This window comes from Macaca mulatta, chromosome 11, assembly GCF_049350105.2.
Source record: "Macaca mulatta isolate MMU2019108-1 chromosome 11, T2T-MMU8v2.0, whole genome shotgun sequence".
NCBI classification, from domain to species: Eukaryota; Metazoa; Chordata; class Mammalia; order Primates; family Cercopithecidae; genus Macaca; species Macaca mulatta.
This window is the reverse complement of record NC_133416.1, coordinates 77,692,755-77,715,098: the sequence shown is the minus strand read 5'-3', so window position 1 is coordinate 77,715,098 and position 22,344 is coordinate 77,692,755. Positions and strand designations below refer to the sequence as shown.

The 22,344-nt window shown below is 39.9% G+C and overlaps 1 protein-coding gene across 2 annotated transcripts in view; it reads left to right on the top strand.

Annotated features, from left to right (window-relative positions):
* The window catches only part of PTPRB (protein tyrosine phosphatase receptor type B), a 123,987-nt gene that overhangs the window by 8,668 nt on the left and 92,975 nt on the right, over nt 1-22,344 (top strand). Inside the window, exons 3-4 of one of the 2 annotated variants that reach the window (XM_001117453.5) lie at nt 5,950-6,206; nt 20,140-20,413. In XM_001117453.5, coding sequence (XP_001117453.4) covers nt 5,950-6,206; nt 20,140-20,413 — 531 coding nt within the window. Of the gene's footprint in view, nt 1-5,949; nt 6,207-19,110; nt 19,720-20,139; nt 20,414-22,344 lie in introns of those variants that run through there. The other variant, XM_001117455.5, reaches the window with a different exon arrangement.

The following is a 22,344-nucleotide window of genomic DNA, read 5'->3' as shown; positions in this document are numbered from 1 at the left end:
AGACCCTATCTCTAAAAGAAAAAAAGTTACAGTTGCATCTATTCCAGCAAGAAATAGTACTGGCCCGAAGCAGACAACAAAGTTTACAGTGGTCCAATTAATGAAGTTTTATGAATCTATCAGATGGGGAAAATTTCTCATGCCTTGGCCTTCACATCTGTACGGAAACAGGGAAATTTACTCAAAGGAAATTACTGGTTTGCTACTAGATCTAAGCAAATATTCCTTGCCAGGGGGAAATTAAAACATTATAAACTTGAAACTGGTTTCAAAAACATTCACGCAAATCCATTGGCAGATAGGCCATGTCTGTGTCGTTCGAGGACTTTCAGTTGAAGGGTGCAGAACTCCATCCATGGTTCGGATAACTTTTTGAAGGAATGTCAAGTCTCCTTACATTTATAAAAAGCTAGCCAATTGTCTAAAATTATTATTTTTCACTCAGACATTTCATATTGTGAAGAAAGTAACACTGAATATAGAATGTCAGCCAGCCAATCAGCATTTATTCACCATTAAATTCAGATTTATTCATTCAAATCACATCTTTATCTGAGGGCAGGAATTTTCTTTTTTAATTTCAAGGGCAGCACTGGAAAGCAGACAAATATTTGTAGGCAAATTTTCAAGTGTCCCTGATATGGCTGAGCCGGTGAAATCCCTAAAAGAGATTTTGCTGATGAACTAAACCATATTGTTGGCAGGCTCGATATAACTGCTGGTTAAAGTAATTGTTTAGTTGTAGTGATTTGGGAGAGGGAATAAAATGTGTGAACGTTGTAAAAGATAAGCAATCATATACACCCTTGGGAAAAAAGTTTTCGTAGAAGTTGTTGGCTTTAATGGCTGGCAGAAGTACTTGTGGGGAAAAACAAAGCAAAACAGAAAGTGCCTTTTGTGTATAGAAACCCTACTTGGACTAAATTGGCTGTCACAGTTTTTCTTCTTGCATCATTGTAGCAACATGGGCCTTGTAGTGGACCATTTTTAAATATAATGTCTGAAAATAATGTTATCAGTGATTATTGATATATGATTTATGTGATCACTGAAGATAGCAGGTATAGCATCCAGCATTCCCCAACCATATTCAACCTGTGACAAATCACTGAACTTATCAGGGCACACACAGGGCTATATATGACTCTCATGGGCCCTGGGTTCTTTTGCCTCTGTGGTCCCTTTCCCCTACTGAAAAAAAGAAAAGTAATATAATAGATTTTGATGTAGCCTAAAATTCTCATTTTTCCTAATCTATGAAAAAGTTAAAACATTTTCTTTGACTCTAAAGTTTCTGTTTTATTTTCAAACAAATTAAATCATTGTGTTGCCCTAAAATTATCCTGGGCCCTAATCACTGTGCCTGTTGTGTCTAATGGACAGGTCAGTCTTGCACATGCCAAGTTATCCACCCCCTTTCCAGCTCCCCGTTCCCTGACTCTGTTTAATCTCAGGTTTGACACCTCTCTCCTTATAGCCTGATAGCCCTGAACTTTGGAGCCACTCTTCCTCCTCTACCCAGTATGCCTTACTTCTACTCTACTATTTCAGTCTTTTCTCCTAAAGGAAACATGGGGTAACGCATGGTAGAATTGTTGAGTAACAGTTGGCTATTGAAACATATTTATTTGCCTTAGTTAGCCTTTCAATTTTTTCATCTAATTTTTCCCTGTGCTATGCTTTAGTGTTTTACTATGCTATGTCTTGGTATCAATTTCTATTTATTAATTTTACTTTCTTTCTAATCATGGGTCTTTTAAAAGTAATTTAGATATGTATTTTTAGCTGTACTCTTTATTTCACTAATTATATTTTCTGAAATGTTAATTATTCTTTTAACCCTTTCAAATAATTATTTAGTCCATTATCGTTCCCATCTATTCCAGTCAAACCTTATTTAATGCACACACACACGTGTGTGTGTGTGTGTGTGTGTGCAGTCATCCCTTAGTAATATAGGGGGTGGGTTCCAGCACCTCCTGCAGGCATCAAAATCCAAGGATGCTCAAATTCCTTATATAAAATGATATAGTGTTTACATATACACACGTTCTCCTATATACTTTAAGTTATCTCTAGATTACTAATAACGCCTAACACAATGTAAATATAAATAGTTGTTGTATTGCTTAGCAAATAATGACAAGGAAAAAATGTCTGTACCTGTTCAGTACAGATGCAACCATCCATTTTTTTTCCTAATATTTTTGATCTGCAATTGATTGAATCCACCGATGAGGAACCCGCAGATTCAAAGAGCCAACTAGATAGATAGATAGATAGATAGATAGATAGATAGATAGATAGATAGATAGGATAGATACCATCCTTTTCTAAAATATCTCCTGTTTCATTTGTTATCTCTTTTCCAGATGATTTACTCACTTTTAAAAAAGCATATTATATTTGGCATCTTCCTACAGAACAGAAAGTACCAGTATAGTTAAGTTCTTCTATTCCAAAAATGAGTTTCATTCAAGTTATTTTGTTTTTGACATGCTTAAAAGTTATTTGTATCACTTAAAGAAGGGAAACTTACACAATATATTATCTTTATTATCATTATAGAAATTGTATTTCTAGTATTATTTCTGAGTCATATATTAATTTATAAGATAAAATACACATTGCTCTTTTAAAAATAAATTTGAAAGATAGTCTTGATATTATGCAGCCATTACAAATCACTTTGTAAGCTGATAGTACCCTATAAAAAGAGCTATATGCAACTTGAATGCCAAAACTTTTTAGATTGACCAAGAATGGTCGACCTTACCTTGAATTGTGTTCTGGGAGAAATTGTATAGTGGAAATTGTTATAGTAGGGAAACAATATAGTAACAATGGTACAATAAAGCTTTCAAAAATAGCTTTCACATATTGTTCCATTGTATAAGAAGTTTTCCTTGCATTTGTCAAAACATCTTGCTATTTCATGAACTGTGAAACGAATATACATTTTTAAAGAACACTCAGAGAATTCATGGATACCAAACTATCCAAAGATCTACTATTTTCAAATGAAATTTCATAGCACCTATTTCAACAAAGAGTTCAGGAAATAAAATAAACTTAATTTGATCATCTTATATATTTCTATAATGGATTTTCTTTCTTTCCATCCATTTTAGAATCCTTCAGTAACCACATAAGAAATGATTCAAATTTATTTTTGGTTCATATTACGTATATAACTAAAACCATATGTACATATATATTAGGAATCACCTGAGAAACTTGTTAGAAAAGCAGGTTTCAGGTCCCACACTAAGTCTGCTAAATCGCACTTTCCGGGGGGAGGACCAAGGCTTCAATATTCTAACAAGCTCCAAACGTGATTCTGATGCCTACCTAAGTTTGCAAACCACTGCTTTAAATTTGACAAAACTTGTAAGTTGAATGTTAAGACTAAATCTTCTTTCTTGCTTCTTAAATAGCACAAGTTAAAAACACAGACACAAAATGAAAGGGTTCTGGACCTGAATATTCTGTCGTTTCTTTCTTTGGGAAAAAGGTGGTGGTCTAAAATGGAAAATGAACTTGTTTGGTATGGGATGTTTTAAAAATATATTTAGAAGGTTAATTAAAGATAATGACAGAAGACTGAAACTTTTTCCACAAGATAGTCCAAAGCTACGTGCAATGGTAATAACCTATGTTATTTGCAGAGAAATTTCAAGAGTGTTTTGAAAATTTATCTATTTTTGGGAAACTCCAGTTTCATCCACTGAATTATGTAAGCTGACTAATTTTTTAAAAAGCTCTTAGGATAAAAACTTACCAACAGCTCCTTAGTGAAGAAGAGTAAGCGTGGGTTGACATACTAAGACATGTAATTACATGCTAGGTATTTAGAAACTTGTTTTTGTCCTAACCCCATGGTTAAATTTTTTTTGAGGGTCTAAGACCTAAAATCGTCATATGTAGCAGTCAACTCAGAGGATCAGGATCAACCAAAGCTGAAAACAATCAAAATGCTAATCTCCATATACAGAAATTTTTACATCCCTACAATAGACAAACGTCTACTTAAGGGAACATTCAAGCACCTAACTCAAGCAAGACTGCAGAATTAAGACTGTTTCTTGGAGTGTGTTGTAAAGGAATCTCACTAATAGTATAATTGAGTTTGTCATGTAGAAAACACCCCAAGGTTGAATAAATCTGATCTATGTCCAGAGTGGCTAACCTGTGCACCAAAGCAGTAATAGTGGCACAAGATTTAGAAAGACAAAAACAAACAGAAACTAAGGGGAATGTCCAAAAATCTATCAAAGTTGAGATCTAGTAGATGTACAAGTTAGGACTGCCAGATAATATACACACACTCGGTTACATTTGAATATCAGATAAATAACAATCTCATATATTACTAATACACAGTATGTTATCTTTGTATTTTTGTATATTTGGGATACACTAACCATACTGAATTATACTAAAAATTGGTTGGCTATTTATCTAAAATTATAATTTAACTGGACACGATGTATTTTTATTTGCTAAATCCATCACCCTTATATACACAGTACGTTGCACAACCCTTTGCATCTCAAGGAAAGGATGCTTTATAGCCAAGATCATTTTATTAACTTTTAGAAGAACTGCTGATATTTATATCTTGATAAATTATAAAAATACCTTTTCCATCTTAATCCTCTTTTTGTGCCCTCATCTCCCTCTTCTTTACATATATTATTAGATGAAATACACTAATCAGTTGAGATTGGAATGGAAAGGAATGAGACTCAAAAGAGGGCTAGGTAAGGCAGACCAGAACAGGGAAATAGGATGATAAATAGCTTCTTTAAGAGCCCTCACCTGGCACATAGTAGTTGTTTAATAAACAGTTGCTTGAATAAATAACCAGTAAATGAGTAGTGAAAAATAAAATCCTCATTCTCCCAGTCTTTTAGCCAGAAACTCTTCAAAGGTATTTTTATCTGATTATATCAGGTTTTGTGAGGTTTTGTATCCCATAAAACTCTAGTGCACTATGGAGTTGATGGAAACATCTGAACACACCACATCAGACCATAATTTACAGAACTTCTCAGTGCTTCAAGTGTGCTCTAGGGTCTTGCTACACAGTGCAGCCCCCAAAACTAGCAACATCAGCATCACCTGAGACCTTAATGCTGGCTCTGACCATCTCTAGTGCATCAGAATTTGCACATTAGCAAGATCCCCAAGAGATGGAGAGCACATTTTAAAATTATGGCTAAGTGAACCTGATTCATGAACCAATTTCTTTTTAATATGGGCAATTCAGCCTTGCAAAACAAAGCTATAAATTAATCCCACCAGCTCATAAATTGTAAGTCAATTCTGTGTTCTTCCAGAAGATAGCTTAGAAAATACCACAGTCTCATCATTTGTGACTACACAGTTGCATTAGAAACAGTTTGCACTGTGGCTAACGAAGTGTCATTACTTTTCAAGGAATTGTCAGTCTTTGTGGTGAAGTTAGGCAAGTCATTAACAGTGATTCTCAACCCGATATTTTGTTTAACACACGCTTTGAGAAGCTGATAAAAGCTATTACAGTGCCTCACAGAAGAAAAGCATACATCCACATATACATAGAATTTTGCACAGTTTTTGGAGACTCATGGATTCCCCTGAAGCCAAATCAATGACCCCCTAAATTCTCATAGAATAGGTTTAATTCTCTCTTCTACCCAGAGCTGGGTTTTTCTCTGGTAGCGTAGTTTCTACAACTTTCCTTCCAGCTTATAAAATTGAAAGATGGATAAACGATGGGTGAATTGGACAGGACAAATGAACATTGTCACGCACTCAAAGTATATTTGCTTTTTTCATTTAATTGAAGCTTATCCACATGCCCATTATTGAAAAGGCCCTCTTTTGCTAAGTAAAATTGATTTTTATGTGAAGAATTCATGAAACATGAGAATGATCTTTGCAACTATCTTTTCCTTACCTCAGCTGGCCTGGGAGCAGAAGTTTCGGTGAGGAGCACTAGAAACACGGCTCCTCCCCAGATTCCCACTATCTTTAATGCAGTTCCAGATAGCCTGGAACGCCTTATTAGAAATACCACAGAGGCCTTCATCAGAAATGCTGCAGAAAACTACAGCCAAAACAGCAGCGAGAGGCAGCATCCCGATCTGCACATGACTGGAATTACAGACACATCATGGGTTTTGTCGACTACTCAGCCCTTCTCCAGCACCACTGAAGAGGTAAAAGGAAGGGGGGTGTGGAGTGTGGTCTGTGCATGTCTCAGGAGGCTCATTGCTTGAAAAGACTTGCTTTGCTAAAAATGCCACTGCTGCAGGAGGGGATTAGGCACTCTCACTCTGTGTCCTGGCTGCTAAATGTACAGGAAAGCATTTTGCATAATGAAAATCTTTGAAATTGACTCAAAATTTCTATATCTTTATGAGATGCAGATAATTAGGCTGCCATGGCATCACTGTAGCTTGGCCATATTTTCTGAACCAAAGGCAGCGTTCATGGCATTACACATGTCCTGAAACCAGAAAATAGAAATGAAAATCAGTGCCCTGCAGGCAACCCTGCATATGTGTCATAATTATTTATGCTCTAAAGGAAGGGAGAGAGTCCAAAGCAATGGCAGATTCAAGAATCACTATAATTGGCTCAGGAACACAGTAAAAGATGAACGGAAGTCACATACCGCTTCCACATCAACATCTTTGAACCACCTCCACAAGGTGACGTTAGTCAAATGACTGAGAAGCAGAGTGGCACCATCACAGGAGTCTGTTCAAATAGTGATTCTGCTTCAGGTGTTCATCTCTTTGGTTTTGCTTTCCTTGCAGCGTTTTAGTCCACCATTTAGGCAATATGTGTAATTATAGCACATCAAAAAACTGAGGTTCCACTGGCAGACTTCAGCTTTTTCCTAATAAACAACCCAAATCATTTATAGAAGTCAGATGACTTCACATCCATTTAGCATTCTGGTATCTTTTGCATTGTGCAGAATTTCACATTGCACATGGTTCCCGGCTGGTGAGCGCATGTTTCATTATTGATCACAAAATAAATATAGTCAGTACGTTGAATAACTCATGGGACTTTATTTTTATCTCTACTTTTCCTTTAATACAAATCTTTCCTGTGACCTAGTTCTTCCTTTGTTTCTGAATAGAAGTTAGAAAAACCCCATTACTTTTCTGGACACTCTTTATATCACTTTAAAACTCAAGACTTACTCTCAGTTCATTAACAAAAATACCAATTCCAGGAAATAACATGAACTCTAAATTTGACTTAAATGTTAGCTTCACCTCTCCCATCACCCCACCCAGTTTGGGCTTAAAGTAGGGAAAGGGAAACATGTCCAAATTCTCTCACTCTCCACCAACCTTTTCACCCACCTCTCCTAGCCTGATAATTATGGTTTCGGATATGTCTGGGCTTGGAAAATGGGAAAGGAAGACAGGAAATGGAAGCAAGAGAGCTATGACTTAAGGATACCATCATCAACTGGCACTGTGCTCTCCCTAAATCTCCAACTTTCAAACCCTTTCAACCACTGACATGAGTGAGAGATTCACCACTTACTTTTTTTTAACTAAACGTTTTAAAAAATTTTCTTTACATTTAGTTAAACTCACAATTACAATTATAATTTTCTTACATGTATAGATTGCATAGTGGCAACATCAGGGTTTTGGGGGTATCCATCACCCAAAAAACATACATTGTACCCACTAAATAATTTCTCATTATCCACCCTTTTCCAACCCCCTCATCCTGAGTTTTCATTGTCTACCAATCCACATTCTCTGCCCATATGTACATATTATTTAGCTCTCACTTACAAGTAAGAACATTTAGTGTTTATCTTTTCATGTCTGACTTAGTTCACTTAAGATAATGGCCTCCAGTTCCATCCATGTTTATGCAAAAGACATTATTTCATTCTTTTTCACAGCTGAATAGCACCACCACTTACTTTTGAAAACATACTTTCAGCCGGGTGCGGTGGCTCACGCCTGTAATCCCAGCACTTTGGGAGGCTGAGGCTGGCGGATCACGAGGTCAGGAGATCGAGACTATCCTGGCTAACACGGAGAAACCCCCGTCTCTACTAAAAATATAAAAAAATTAGCCAGGCATAGTGGTGGGCTCCTGTAGTCCCAGCTACTTGGGAGGCTGAGGCAGGAGAATGGCATGAACCCGGGAGGCGGAGCTTGCAGTGAGCCGAGATTACACCACTGCACTCCAGCCTGGGCTACAGAGCGAGATTCCATCTCAAAAATAGTGTGTTTGTTGGGGGAGCACCTCCTCATTGTGCCTGAATGTGCCTAGCAAAAACTTCCATTCTAACAGCAGTTTACAAGACATTTTATTTATATCATAGCTTAAATATACAGAAAAAAAATTAAGTGTGTCAAATAAGAAAATATTGAATAAAAAATATTATAAACATTTATCTGCCTGAACACTAACGGGTTGTCTTTTAGCAAAAAGAACATTGTCCCATTTTTGCCTAGCTTTAACTATTGTGAAACACAGAGAGAAGTCCAAGGGGTAGCCAGGCTCTGCTGCAGTCAAAAGTCTGAGACAACCAGTTCCAGAGCTCTACAGACACAATACCCACTGGGCCAACCCAGCCCTGTGTTACAGAACTCACATGATCTAGCACCAGACCTGGGCTTGCAGCTTTGGATCATGTAGCCTTTTTCTAGAGTGAGATTCACTGCAGTGTTTATATGAGCTCCCAGGTAGGGCATCAGAATGACTATGCGTCCAACTATGTCATGTTCCAGTTTTTTTCTCGAAGCTTAAGCAAAGTTTTAACTGTGTCCTGGAAAGCTAATGTGTAAAAGCTATGCTCTTTCAAAAGACAGTTTCTACAATTGCAGCTGTCATGACTCTAAAGCCTTAGACTGGGCATTCCTGCTAGGTTGTTATTTGATTTAGCAAGAGCTTTAACTTTATAACAGTCCATTATAAACAGCTGTGGTTAGATGCTGTGAGAAGTTAAAATGAGTCACTTGGGATATAAACTGCCTGTCCCTTGAAAGTAATTTCAAAAGGTACTCTGTCTCAACAGAGGATGCCTAGAAAAGTGTAAGAAAGGAGTAAAATCATTTGACTTAATTGCTTGGAATTGTGTAAAAATAAAATATCTATGAGTCCATTGTTTTCCTTATCAGACCTAACTGATGGGTTAGGGTTAGGGTCCACTTGCATGAGTAGCAGTCAGTGCTGGGTATAGGCTGGGGAGTCTAAGTTCTCCTCCCCCAGTAGGCTACACCAGCTTATCCTCTAGTAGGCTATACCTCTTATCCCCCAGTAGGCTACACCAGCTCCTTTTCATGATGGTTTAGGGCAGCCTCACTGGAAGGCAAAGGTGGAAGCTACAAGCCTTTTGAGGCCCAGGCTCTGGAACCATGCAACATCACTTCTGCCATATTCTTTTGATCAAAGCAACTCTCAAATCAGGCTAGATTCAGGGAGTGTAGAAATAAATTCCATTTCTTGATGGGAAGAGCTGCAAAGTCACATTGCAAAGGAGTGTGCACATTGAGTGGGAGGAATCTGTGACCAATAAACAATCTACCATAGTATCATCATTATCATTATCATCATCATCATCGTCATCACCACCACCACCACTACTATCTCTGTTTTGTAGATAGCCGGCTGAAACTTAAAGAGGAACTTGCCCAAGAGTAAATGACTAGGGAATAACAGACCAAGAAGAGTACACACTCACGCACACACGCACACACACACACACACACACACTCCCCTGAATATCTAGTCACCTATTCTCTTATATAGCGTGCCTGATAATAAAGGTAAATGCCGAGGAGGACACGATTTGAAATCCAGCAATCACTCCTCACTAATGCTACTGCAAGATTGTCCTATGTGGACTTTCGAGGATCAGAGTGTTCCCTGCCCTTCTCCTTTTCTCTCTCTTTTCTCACATCCTTACCTGCTAGTGTGAGGGGCCTGACTTTGGAAGTTTGTATACTTGGGCCAGTACTTGACCTCAAAACTCTGTGGTGCTCTCTCTCTTCTACCTCCCAACCCTGAGCAGTAAATGAATTAACACATATCACAGGCCTAGAGTAGTGCCTGAACGATAGTAAAATAGTGTTTAATTAATGTTAGCTGCCATTGTTGTTATTGTCACCTTTATACATAGTATTATGTGGATTGCATGTCTTCACAAGACCAAAATCAGCAGAACAGGAAACTTGTCTATGGTATGAGTCAGGAAATACCTTGATCAATTGTTCTCTAAGTATGGACCCTAGTCCCAGAACTTCTTAGAAATGCAACCACTTGGGCCCTTCTCTAGAACTAATGAATCAGAAGCTGGGGCTCTGTGTCAGAGAAACCTGGCTTAAATCCCAGTGATGACATCTACTAGTTACTCAAGTCCCACTCATTTCTTCTTTAACAGAAGGATAGTTATGGGTACTCGCTCTCCCTCACAAGACAGGATTAAATTCTGATTAAGTAAAGTGTTTTCGAACACTGGCTAGGCCTGACACGGTGGTTTACGCCTGTAATTCCAGCACTTTGGGAGGCTGAGGCAAGCAGATCACTCGAGGCCAGGAGTTCGAGACCAGCCTGGGCAACAGGGCAAAACCCTGTCTCTACAAGAAAAAAAAAAAAAAAAAAAAAAACAACTACCCAGACATGGTGGTGCATGCCTGTGATCCCAGCTACTGGGAAGGATAAGACGGAAGGATCACTTGAGCCCAGGAGGCCAGGGCTGCAGTGAACTGTGATCATGCCACTGCACTCCAGCCTGGATGACAATGAGACCCTGTTTCAAAACAAACAAACAAAAACAAACAAAAAACAAAGAAGAACACTGGCTACATATGATAAATATTCAATAGTTTTAGCTATTAATACTAGCTTCTCCTTGTTTCTGTTTCATCATTCCTACCTTGCCTTCTTCACAGGGTGGTAAAAAGCAGATGAGTCCACATATTATGTGAAAATACTTTGACAGGGATAAAATGCTGAACATGCATTAGAAATGTTACTGGCTGGTTCTGATACTGCTAAATATCTCTAAATCTTTCCCTGCCCGCCCACCCTCGCTCCGGCCTGGGAGAAGGATTGCATTTCCTCAGTTCATGAATAGCCATTGTGGTACTGGTCTGGGCTTTCACAGTTTTGTGTTTCCTTCTATTTGGCCTTCAAAGAGATCACAGCCCAGTGTGAGTCTCCAAATAAATGAGGAGGCAAATGCAGAAAACACTCCACTTCCCTCCACCCCCTGCAAGTCTGGGGTAACCTCCTATATTGGGTCACTTAAAGTATGCAGGGGAGACACCCCACTGCTACCACTGTTCTGTGGCCAGAACTAAAGATGGGAAAAAATTCCCCTTCACCGAGGCAAATGCCTGGAGGCAGGAGGGCAAAGAAGTAGGAGGGGGTGGGGAAGCAAACCATCCTCTGATCACTCATCATGACTCCTGGATTGACTAGTGTGAATGGATACAATAGAAACAGACTCTGAGACTGCTGATGCTACAAAAAAGGCCACTTGGGGAGTAACATATTTTGGGGAGAATATGTTTCTAAAGACCTTAAATTATGATTAGCATCATTCAAGCCTAATTCTAACATGGACTACAGTTTTCTTAATTTGCCAGTTAAAGTGAATTACCATGTGCCAATAGCATAAAGATGGTCTACAATTCACCGGACCCCACCAGCCTGAAAATCTCAAGGATTTTTATTATCTTTCATTTTCTTTTAGTGATGGGTGATTTGCATTGGTTTCCATTTTGTGCACAAAAAGACCACATTGCTATTTTGTGAACATATACAGTTAACCCTTGAACAACATGGTTTTGAACTGTGCAGGTCCTCTTGTACGGGGCTTTCTTTCAACCAAATGCAAATGGAAAATACATTATTGGTGGAATTTGGTATACAGAGGTATACTCAGGTATACAGAGGACCGAATTTTGTATATGCAGGTTTTGCAAGGCCAACTACTTAACTTCAGTATGTGGAGATTTGGTTATACTTAAGGGTCCTGGAGTCACTCCACCCCCATACTGGGGGATGACTGTGTAATCATATGCACAGAAAATACAACCATGAACAGAACACATACATTGAAATGGGCCCTTTAACCTGACGGTATTTCTCTGGCACATTGGTCTCCCTGGGCAGACGAGTTCTACATTAGATGAGAGTTGATGCAGTGGGGACAGAGAATGGCAATGGGAAAGCAAAATGAGATCAAAAGAGAAGCCAGGACATGCTGATCGAGAGCGGAAGCTTGTGGTGCTTCCCGTTGGTTATACATACATCAGAATCACCTGGGAAGCTTTTGAAAGATACACATTCTAAGATTCCACCTCAGACCTGTACCAGGATTTACTGAGGTAGGACCTCAGCAGCTATAGTGTGAAAATCTGCCAGAGTGGTTCTAATGTGCAATCAGGTTTGCAATCCATTGGAGAATAACTGAATAATCAGCCTGTTAAGAAAAACACTAAAGCAGAAAAAAGGAGGAAGTGTTGTTGGGGATATACAACCTAAATCTCATCACAAGGACATCAGACAAATTCAGATGGAGGAAGATGCTATGGAAATAACCAACCTGGATCATTCGAAAAGGCCACTGTCAGAATGGTCATTTTAAAAGACTGAGGAATTGTTCCACATTAAAGAAGATTAAGAGGCCAGGTGCAGTGGCTCACACCTGTAATCCTAGCACTTTGGGAGGCTGAGGCAGGAGGATCATATGAGCCCAGGAGTTTGAGACTAGCCTGGGCAACATGGGGAGATCCCATCTCTATAAAATAAATAATTTAAAAAATTTAAAAAGAAGTGTAAGACACTGACAACTAAATGTAATGCAGGATCCTGGGGGCTAGATCTAGAGAGAAAACAAGCAAAAAAAAAGGATATTATTGAGCTCATTGACAAAATTGAAATATAGACTGTAGATTTAAGTATTACATCCATTTTGAATTTCCTGAATTTGATAACTTTATTGAGATTGCACACTTAATTCAAGATACACGCAACCTATTCCCTCCACCATAATTTCTGTGGGTGACCGTTGTTTCCTTTTCTTTAAAGCCAATGTTATCATAAGCCATGCTTTATTTGTCTACTATCCTAGGGTTTGGTAATAAATGTTTGCTAGCTCCTAAATCCATAGCGTACAGCAGCTACACCCATACAGACTGCCCCATTGCAAGCATTACTGCCTCAACTGGGTTCATCTGGGAGTAGCCTCCTTCCAAGCGTGGGGTGGCAGGAACTGTGGTGTGAAAGAAGATGCAGCAGAAGTGCCGGAGTGAAAGAGTGGCTCACTTGTACTCACATCTGGTTGAAGTTATTTGACTGTTTGTAGTTACAAAGCTACAACAAAAGCTATGTAAAGCCCATTTCCTTCATATTAAAACAAAATAAAAAGTAGGGGAGGGGAAGAGGTTGATAAATGGGTGTGGGAAAAAAAAATACCAGGAAACCTTGGAGATGTGTTCTAGAGAGACAGTGGAGCCTGCTGTTAGAGACGTAACCGGCATTCCCACCCCTCCCTTGCGGTATTTTAAAAAAATCTTGGCTGGTCCAACAGACTGAGCAGCTGTTAAATGTCTTTGGGTGTTGATCTACTGAAGTTTCTTGGGTGTGATTTTAGGTACGAGATTGGAGGCAATGATAATTTATTGTCATTTGGATGTTCTCAGAAAGACGAGTTCTCAGCCATGAACTTTGTCTTTCTCTAATTTTACCGAGTGCTCAGCATTCATTATTTATTTTAATGTTATTCATAGAATATTATAACTACTAATAATCATGGAACTTAATATTTATTGAGCCCTTTAGACAGGAACTGGACTATACATGTGACATGTACCTTCTCATTTAATCCTTACAATCGCCCTCTCCTAATGCTTCTATTATTTCCATTTTCCTGGAGACCTATGATCTAGGAAATTTAGCTAGAAAAACTTCTTCAAAAATAAATATCTCAGACTGTCTCTCTAAGCACAAAATAGGATGGTCATGGCTTTTGGTTTTAAACTACTTATCAAAATAACATTTCTCTACATTTTAATGCATCTCTTTTTAAATGCATGACACCTGCTGCAGGTTAAAATTGTTTTCCCTTTTGCCAGAATTTACTATTGAGCCCATTCGAAGTAAAACTCAGGAAAGGATTTGCCATCTTGTAGTTGTTTTTAATTGACGCATTTCCCTGATTGCTATGCTTTCTTCTAATAAATATCTGGGGGAAAGCCTGGAGTGAGATTTGCATAACATAACCTCCTAGGAGGAAAGGTATCAAACTGGCCTTATGTCTAAGTTTGCTACATGTTGATCCTTTTTGCTCAAGTATTCACAGTTAATTTTTTTTTTTTTTTTTTTTTTTGAGATGGAATCTCACTCTGTTGCCCAGGCTGGAGTGCAGTGGTGCGATCTCACTTAATTTTTAATGAGGAGTTACATGTATCAAAATATGCATATTATATATTATAAAGGTTCACCAATTCACTTAAATAATACATTCTAAAATTGTCCTTCTAAGTCATCTGTGTAGTTTTTTTATAAGCAAAGAACTCAGTAAAATTTACGAAAAAAAATTTAAAACCAAGATCTCATTAACTCTCCCGAATGTAAAATGATATCGAGTACAGGGTTTAGGGCATAATCTGAGACCTTTGTTCAGAATTTGAATAGCTCCTTCTCATGAACTAGTACTGGAGGGCCTATTAAAATGCAGAGGGCTCCATTATTGAGCTCCATCCCCAGCATTTCTGATTCCTAGGTCTGTGGTGAGGCCGGTGGGTTTACATTTCTAGCAAGTTCTCAGATGATGATAATTTGAGAGCTACACTTTGAGAACTACTGTTCTAACGGGTACTCCTCCCTCCTCCTTCTCCTTTTCCTCCTTTCATCTTCCCTCTCATTCTTCACTTTCCCCACCTTTTTCTCTTTGTCTTCAGAATCAATCTTTTCTTCTTTTTCATTCCTTTGCTCTTTCCTCTTTTTTTTCTTCTCTTTCCCCTCTTCCCTTCCAGGGTAGTATTTACGATTCTAAACATTCATTCTAAACATGGTCCAGCAGGACCATATGACCAGGAAAGGCAGACAGCACACAAATACATAAATAATTAGATTATTACCAAGAGTCATTGTTCTGAATTAAACAAATGGCCACTGAGATGAAGAATGATAAAGACATAATTTTTCCTTGTGAGATCAGAAAGGGACTGGCCCCTTAGAGGTGTGTTTAAGCTGAAACCTAAAGGACGAGAGAAAGATTGCCAAGCAGAGAGCCTGGGGAAGAGAAAATGACAGGCAAGTCATTTTCTAGGGCTCTAGAGCAAGTCAGTTCCATAGGCAGGGGAGGGGGAGCAGAGCCTCCAAAACCTATACCAGAGCCTGGCACACAATAGGTGGCTAGTCAGTGTTTGTTGAATGAAAGTAAATAAATTATCAGACCCAAGCAAGTGGAGAATAGGAGGCAAGCAGGAGGGAGGAAAGAAATGGGCAGAGGCCAGGTAATGAGGGGCCAGGGTAAGGACCATGACCATTTAGGTCATGGGTGAGGGAAGCGTGGATTAACTTAACCAGTCTACTCTGCCTTCCCCTCATCCATCCAACACCACTGCCCCCTCATCCCCATGTCCAGTTCAAACCCCTGTCCAAAGTAATGGTTCTCAAACAGTGGCTCCCAGACCCCCTGATGACCCATTGTATTATTCAACATCTGTGTTCATAATGTGACAAGATTCGTGCTTTTAGCCATGAATTCATAATTAATATATATTTTTTGAGACAGGGTTTTCACTGTTACCCAGGCTGGAGTGCAGTGGCACAATCTGGGCTCACTGCAACCTCTGCCTCCTGGGGTTAAGCAATCCTCCTGCTGCAGCCTCCTGAGTAGCTGGGATTACGGGCACACACCACCGCACCCAGCTAATTTTTGTATTTTTTGTAGAGACAGGGTTTCTCCATCTTATCCAGGCTGGTCTCAAACTCCCGGACTCAAGTGATCTACCTGCCTCAGCCTCCCAAAGTGCTATGATTACAGGTGTGAGCCACCATACCCGGCCAATTAATGATGTTTTTAATGGCTATGACTTTTTTTTTTTTTTAAAGACAGCTGTTTGTTCACTCATGTCTAATCAAAAGCAGCCCCACCCTTCCCATGTAGTCTGGGAAAGGTTTCCTGGTGGCAAGGAGAAAAGCTTGTCCCCATAAATGGTACAGAGTGGCTGATTCCAAATTTCTGGAATGCAACTTCTAATTCAAATACTGTCCTGATGTAGTATAAGTAGGCTCAAGAGAAGTTGAGAAATTCCAAACAAAGATGAGAACAAAAACCAAAACGAATCAATTTATTTGTTCTTTGTCCAGTAGTTTCAAATAAACTCCTCATAGAAAAGATGATATCTAGAAGCTTTTCTCAGTCTTATACTTCCTTGAATCTATTACCGTTTTCTCGGATTTCTCATGTTAAATTATGTCCTTTTAAAAGGAAAAATGTAATCGGTAAAAGCCTGAGTTTAAACTCTTCCTCTTGTTTCATAGTATGTTCATTTTTATGGGTTATTTAGGACTCACTAATCAGTTGGGACTGTGCTGTCAGCCTTAAGGTTCTCCAAAAAAGGAACTAATAGTTATACACCTTTGAAAAAGAGAGGCCTATGACTATTGGTTCTTTCCTTCATGTATTGCTATGATTCGTCATAAACATTGAAGGTAATAAAATAGATAAAAGACTTATGATTCTAAATGTACATGTCCCTCTTTGATAGGTCAAAAAGAAATTAATTGTATTTAATCATTTCTATTTTTCCTAATTCCTATTCCTAAGGACATTATTAGCAGATCACTGTTTTTTCTGTTTCTTAATTTTTTATATACTTTTAAAATTAATTGTTTCAGTGGAGATGCATATCTTGGTACAGATCACTATTAATAGCATAGAATTTGGAAGCATCTAAACTGTGTTATGGTGATAATACTTTCTTATTGCCCTCTTTGATTTGTATTCCTCAGATTTTGCCTTTTTGGTACATTTGCTTTCATGATAAGGAAAGATTGTTAAAAGGTATATTGAAAATGAAATGTAGCTTTAAAAGTAACTGATAGGGTAATAACAGTATGTTAGTGACATGTAGCATGATTTTTAAAAAGTGTTTGGGAAAGCTTGGAGGAGATAGGATATTTTGAAGACTTCCACAAATGACAGAAGGGTATTTAACATATTTAAGTGGGAAGATCCCAAATCTGAGGGCTAACCTGTGAGAATATTTAAAACCCCAATGGAAAGGACAGACAGAAAGATGAGTATATTACTAGGCAAAGTGACACTTGTATAGCACATTAAAGTTTGCAAAGGTACTTTAGGTGTGATATTATTTATTCATAATAGCTGTGTGGTGTATTTAGAGTAGGTATTACTCCAATGTTACAGTTGAGGAAACCACATTGTTATCTGAATACAGTAAGAGAAGAAAAACATAATGTTGCAAAGGAATAAAACTGGGAAAAGACTCCTGTAAAGGTTGAGGGCAGCCAGAGTCTGTAAGAAGGCTTTCAGTATCTGTGGAGAGCGGGAGGGGATCCCTGCCACTGATGAGGCTGACAGGTATGCCAGGCTCTGCAGAGCCACTGAACTTGGGCACAAAATACAGAGTATAAGTTCTTTACTCTGCAGGTGACCTAGGCAGAGAAATAGGAAGTTTTTTTTTGTTCCCAGAAATACACAGATGTTCTAGGTTTGACCTTCTTTGAGTGTTTGTTAACTTGAAAGGATTTGAGATCTTTGGTCTGGCTATAGATTAAAAGTCCATAGAATCTCTCGAGGGGAAGAAACTTCATTTTTTCATTAACAGGTATTTTTAAAAGCATGTTTTCTAAAAGAATTGAAACAGGCCGGGCACGGTAGCACACGCCTATAATTCCAGCACTTTGGGAGGCCGAGGCAGGTTGATCACTTGAGGTCAGGAGTTCGAGGCCAGCCTGGTCAACATGGTGAAACCCTGTCTCTATTAAAAATACAAAAAAAAAAAAAAAATAGCTGGGTGTGGTGGCACACGCCTGTAAACCCAGCTACACGGGAGGCTGAGGTTCAAGAATTGCTTGAACCCAGGAGGCAGAGGTTGCAGTGAGCTGAAATCGCGCCACTGCACTCCAACCTGGGTGACAGTGTAAGACTCTGACTCAAAAGTAAATAAATAAATAGAATTGAAACAATTTTCACTTTTTTCTTTTTTTCTTGTTTTAACTTTCCTCAAAGTAGACACAATAGATACAGTAGACAATCACATAGCTTTATGTATAGCCTATTTGAAAAAGAAAGGAATATGCCATCCTTCCCACTGATTTAAAAATTAGAATGCGGAATCTCATTTCTTCTGGCAGTTATTAGGGATGGTGCTCCAAAAAAGCAATCAAAAATCATAAAACTTGTTGCAATATTTTGCTGTTATCACTTATGTACAATTAAATATTTTTGTTCTTTAGTTATTGGGAACTTTTCTGAAATCAGTTTTCAGATACACGTTTGGATACTGAAGCAGCTGCTAAAGGGCGTACAGTTAGGGCTGAACACTGAATAAATGCCATTTTTTTTTAACTTGTGGAGAGCTGACTATCAACAGCAGTTTTCACAAATGAGAGTTTACATGGCTTTCTTCTTTTGGTTAGACAATTAGGGATGAAATGGCTTTAACTACTGGATGATAAAACTGTTCGCTGTGGGTTGAACATTTGGTAATGATTGTATTTGTCGTTAGCACTATTTCCATAAGATTTAGGGAGGATACAAACCTATACAAGAGAAAAGGGAAAGTGATTGGGAGAAAAGAATGGTCAAGCTGACAATCCTTTTGGGGTCTTTTTCTCTTGCTAGTGTCAGGGGATGCCACCGGGACAAATGAATGCTTTGAAGTGAAAAGGGCAAAAGCACTCTAATAAAAGGCTTCAGGAAAGAGTGCAGGCGACCTGGGGAAATATGATGTGGTCAAGTTTAATCCTGGGAAAAGCGGTCTTGGAGAAAGCAGATGAGGAAGATAGGAAGGAAGATAGGGAGGGGGAGACGCTGGGTGTGGAGGGAGGAAGGGGGCGGGGGTGGGGGCCTGGAAAGTGAGAGGGAGCAAGCACTAATTGTGGCTAAGGCGACTGGGTCGAGGACCACAGAGTGGGGAAAAGGGAGAGTCCAGGAGTAGGAAGAGGCAGAGCCCGGCAGAGCCGGACCGGACCCCTGGCCGGGAAGGTAGCGGCGCGGGGCAGCGGGGGCAGCTTGGCCCACATCGGGCCCCTTGGCAGCCTCAGGCGTTGGCTCCTCGGGGCTCCCTCCCTCGCCGGCGCATTGTTCCTTTGCCGGGAGACGAGGAAATTGCCTTTTGATTGCGGAAGTCAGCGGACGGGGCTGGGGCGAGGCAGCGCGGGTCAGAATGGCAGCGTGGGAAGGGCGGCTCGCTGCCTGTCCCCGCCGCCTCTCGCGTCCCCAGCCCGCCCGGGGCGGCAGGAGCAGCAGCAGCAGCGGTGGCCGCAGTGGCCCCTACACGTCGCCAGGCCCGAGGGAAGCGCTCTGCGCCCACGGGGCGCGCTGAGCGCGCGCAACAGGTGACCCCCCGCCCCAGCCCTCGGGCCGCCCCACGTCCAACCCCCTAGTTCTCGTCTGGATCTTAACTACTGAGCGCAATGCTGAGCCATGGAGCGGGGTTGGCCTTGTGGATCGCACTGAGCCTGCTGCAGGTGAGTGGCCCGAGAAGGGGTCAGAGCTGATGCGCCCCCTCCCCGCCGAAAATCAAATTCCCACTCCACTTTCTCATCTATCAGGTTGTGCTTTGGAGAGGGAGGTGGCAAAATTTCTTCTTCTGCCTTGGGAAGAATGATCCTCTGGTGAGCCCCCAACCCAGAATGACAGCTTATCCTGCTGTCAAAGCAAAAAGCCACCTTCTCTCTCCAGCTGCTCTCAAGGGACAGCAGCTAGGGAGAAAGTTGCCATCCACCTCCCCCGCAAGCCTTTTCTCTGGCCGGAGGGCAAAGGGACTAGCTGAGGCTAGGGACAAAGGATAAGTAGAAGGGAAAGGGCAGCTTAAGGAGCTTGCTGTGGACACGTCCCTGGGCAGTCCAGACCTGGGACTTAAACTGTTGTGTCTGATTCCTTTGCAGACTGGACTGGTGGAGCCAGAGAGATGTAACTTCACCCTGGCGGAGTCCAAGGCCTCCAGCCATTCCGTGTCTATCCGGTGGAGAATTTGGGGCTCACCCTGTAACTTTAACCTCACCTATAGCAGTGACACCCTGGGGGCCGCGTCGTGCCCTCCCTTTCGGTTAGACAACACCACATACGGATGTAACCTTCAAGATTTACAAGCAGGAACCATCTATAACTTCAGGATTGTTTCTCTGGATGGAGAAGAGAGAACTGTGGTCTTACAAACAGGTAAAGGATGACAGGTGCAATTGGATGGCCAAGCTACTCGGGGTTGGGCCCTGCCTTTTCAAGCTGGTGTTTCATTTGAGTTCCAGGGATACAAAAAATGAAGGTAAAAAATACCTGTGAAGATAAATATTGACAGAAATGTCTGGTTTCCTCAGATCTAGCCAGAAGCAGCTTGGTGGACTTTCAGAGACTCCCTTAGTGCTGAAAACAGCCAACTAGCCACTGAAAGGGCCGGGGTGGGGTGCGGGGTGGTCAGCAAAGAGAAACGTGGGGCTGCGGAGGGAATTTGTTAAAGTGATGTGGTTTACGCTTCCATCGCATTAAATTGTCAAACCCTGGAATAATTTTAAGTAAATGTTTTTAGAATAAATAATAGAAGTACAATATTAGGGATATGCCTTTCCTCAACTTAGTTTTATTTTTAGAACTGTACATAAAATCTGCAGGAATAGAAGGGAGCCATTCATCAGGGAAAATTAGAAAAGTCTCTTGAAATGAGGATATGAAAATTGTTTTGTATCTCTTGAGTAATAACCCAAACAGCATCGTATCAGAGAATGTCCTTTGATTACTTTACAGCAATTATTTTCCTTACACTTTTGCTGAATCCCTCCATGTGGATATGTTCAGAGTTTGTCTTTCTTGCCTCAGTTTTCTTAGCTGTAAAATGGGAGTGTTAGACTGGGTCATTCAAGTTCAAGTTCTTACCAAGTGCTCGACACTTAGGCATGGACTGTCATGTACATTACCTCATTTAATCCTCAGAGCTACCCTCAGACGTGCTCTAAATTCTTTAACAGTTTTCATGTTTTCTGACTTCATTAGTCTTCATTATCTCTATTTGTTGCAACAGTGAATCCTTACTTTCATCCAGAAATTCAAATTTAAGTTAAAAATTTAAAAGTCAAATTTAGAAATGTGTTGCCCTTACTATTCTTTCACATTTCAACCTGAAACAGGATCATTTCTTTTGCTACAGTTCTTTAAAGAGGTGTTAGAAGTTTCAGCTCTAAAGCCAGGTGCAGCAGTTTCGGAGAATTTAACTGGGCTCATGTAGTAAGTCAGCTAGATATTAATTATCTTATTTTTTCAAAGAAAAAAATCAAAGTGCCCCATTACATCACTTAACTTACTTCAGATGAAACTTTTGGATAATATCTGAGATTTGCAGCAACTTAAGTTGAAAAGAAAAATCACTTGTTAAGAATCTGGTGGTTTCTCTGACTGGGTGCAGTGGCTCATGCCTGTAATCCCAGCACTTTGGGAGGCCAAGGCTGATGGATCTTGAGGTCAGGAGTTCAAGACCACCCTGGCCAACATAGCAAAACCACGTCTCTACTAAAAATAAAACAAATAAATAAATAAATAATTAGCCGGGCATGGTGGCAGGGGCCTGTAATCCCAGCTACTTGGGAGGCTGAGGCAGAGAATTGCTTGAACCCAGGAGGCAGAGAGGCCAGATGTTCCACTGCACTCCAGCCTGGGCAACAGAGGATACTTTGTCTAAAAAAAAAGAAAAGAAAAGTGAACCTGGTGGTTTCTAATATGGAATCGGAGAGCCTGAAATAGACCACATAATTAGAACATTTTACAAAAGTTGAAAGGCTGGGTTTTTAGTCCAAATGTTGTTGGTTTCTTAATATTACAGGATAGTTCTTATAAATACTCATATTGCTAATACTGTGAAATACATAACATAGAACTTACAGATGTGTTAATTACATTTGGAAAGGCCTCTGGCCAACTAGTGTATGTGTTCAATGGAGCAGAGCAATTTGTAAAAGCAGGCTGAGCTTTCAGAAGTTTGTTGGAGAAAGGATTAAGACCTTTAAGAAGCCAGAATATGGTTGTTTAAACCAGAGGATTTACTTTTTGGAAAAACAGTAATGGAAAAGGACTCACTGTGAGTGTTACTAGTTAGAATAGGCTTT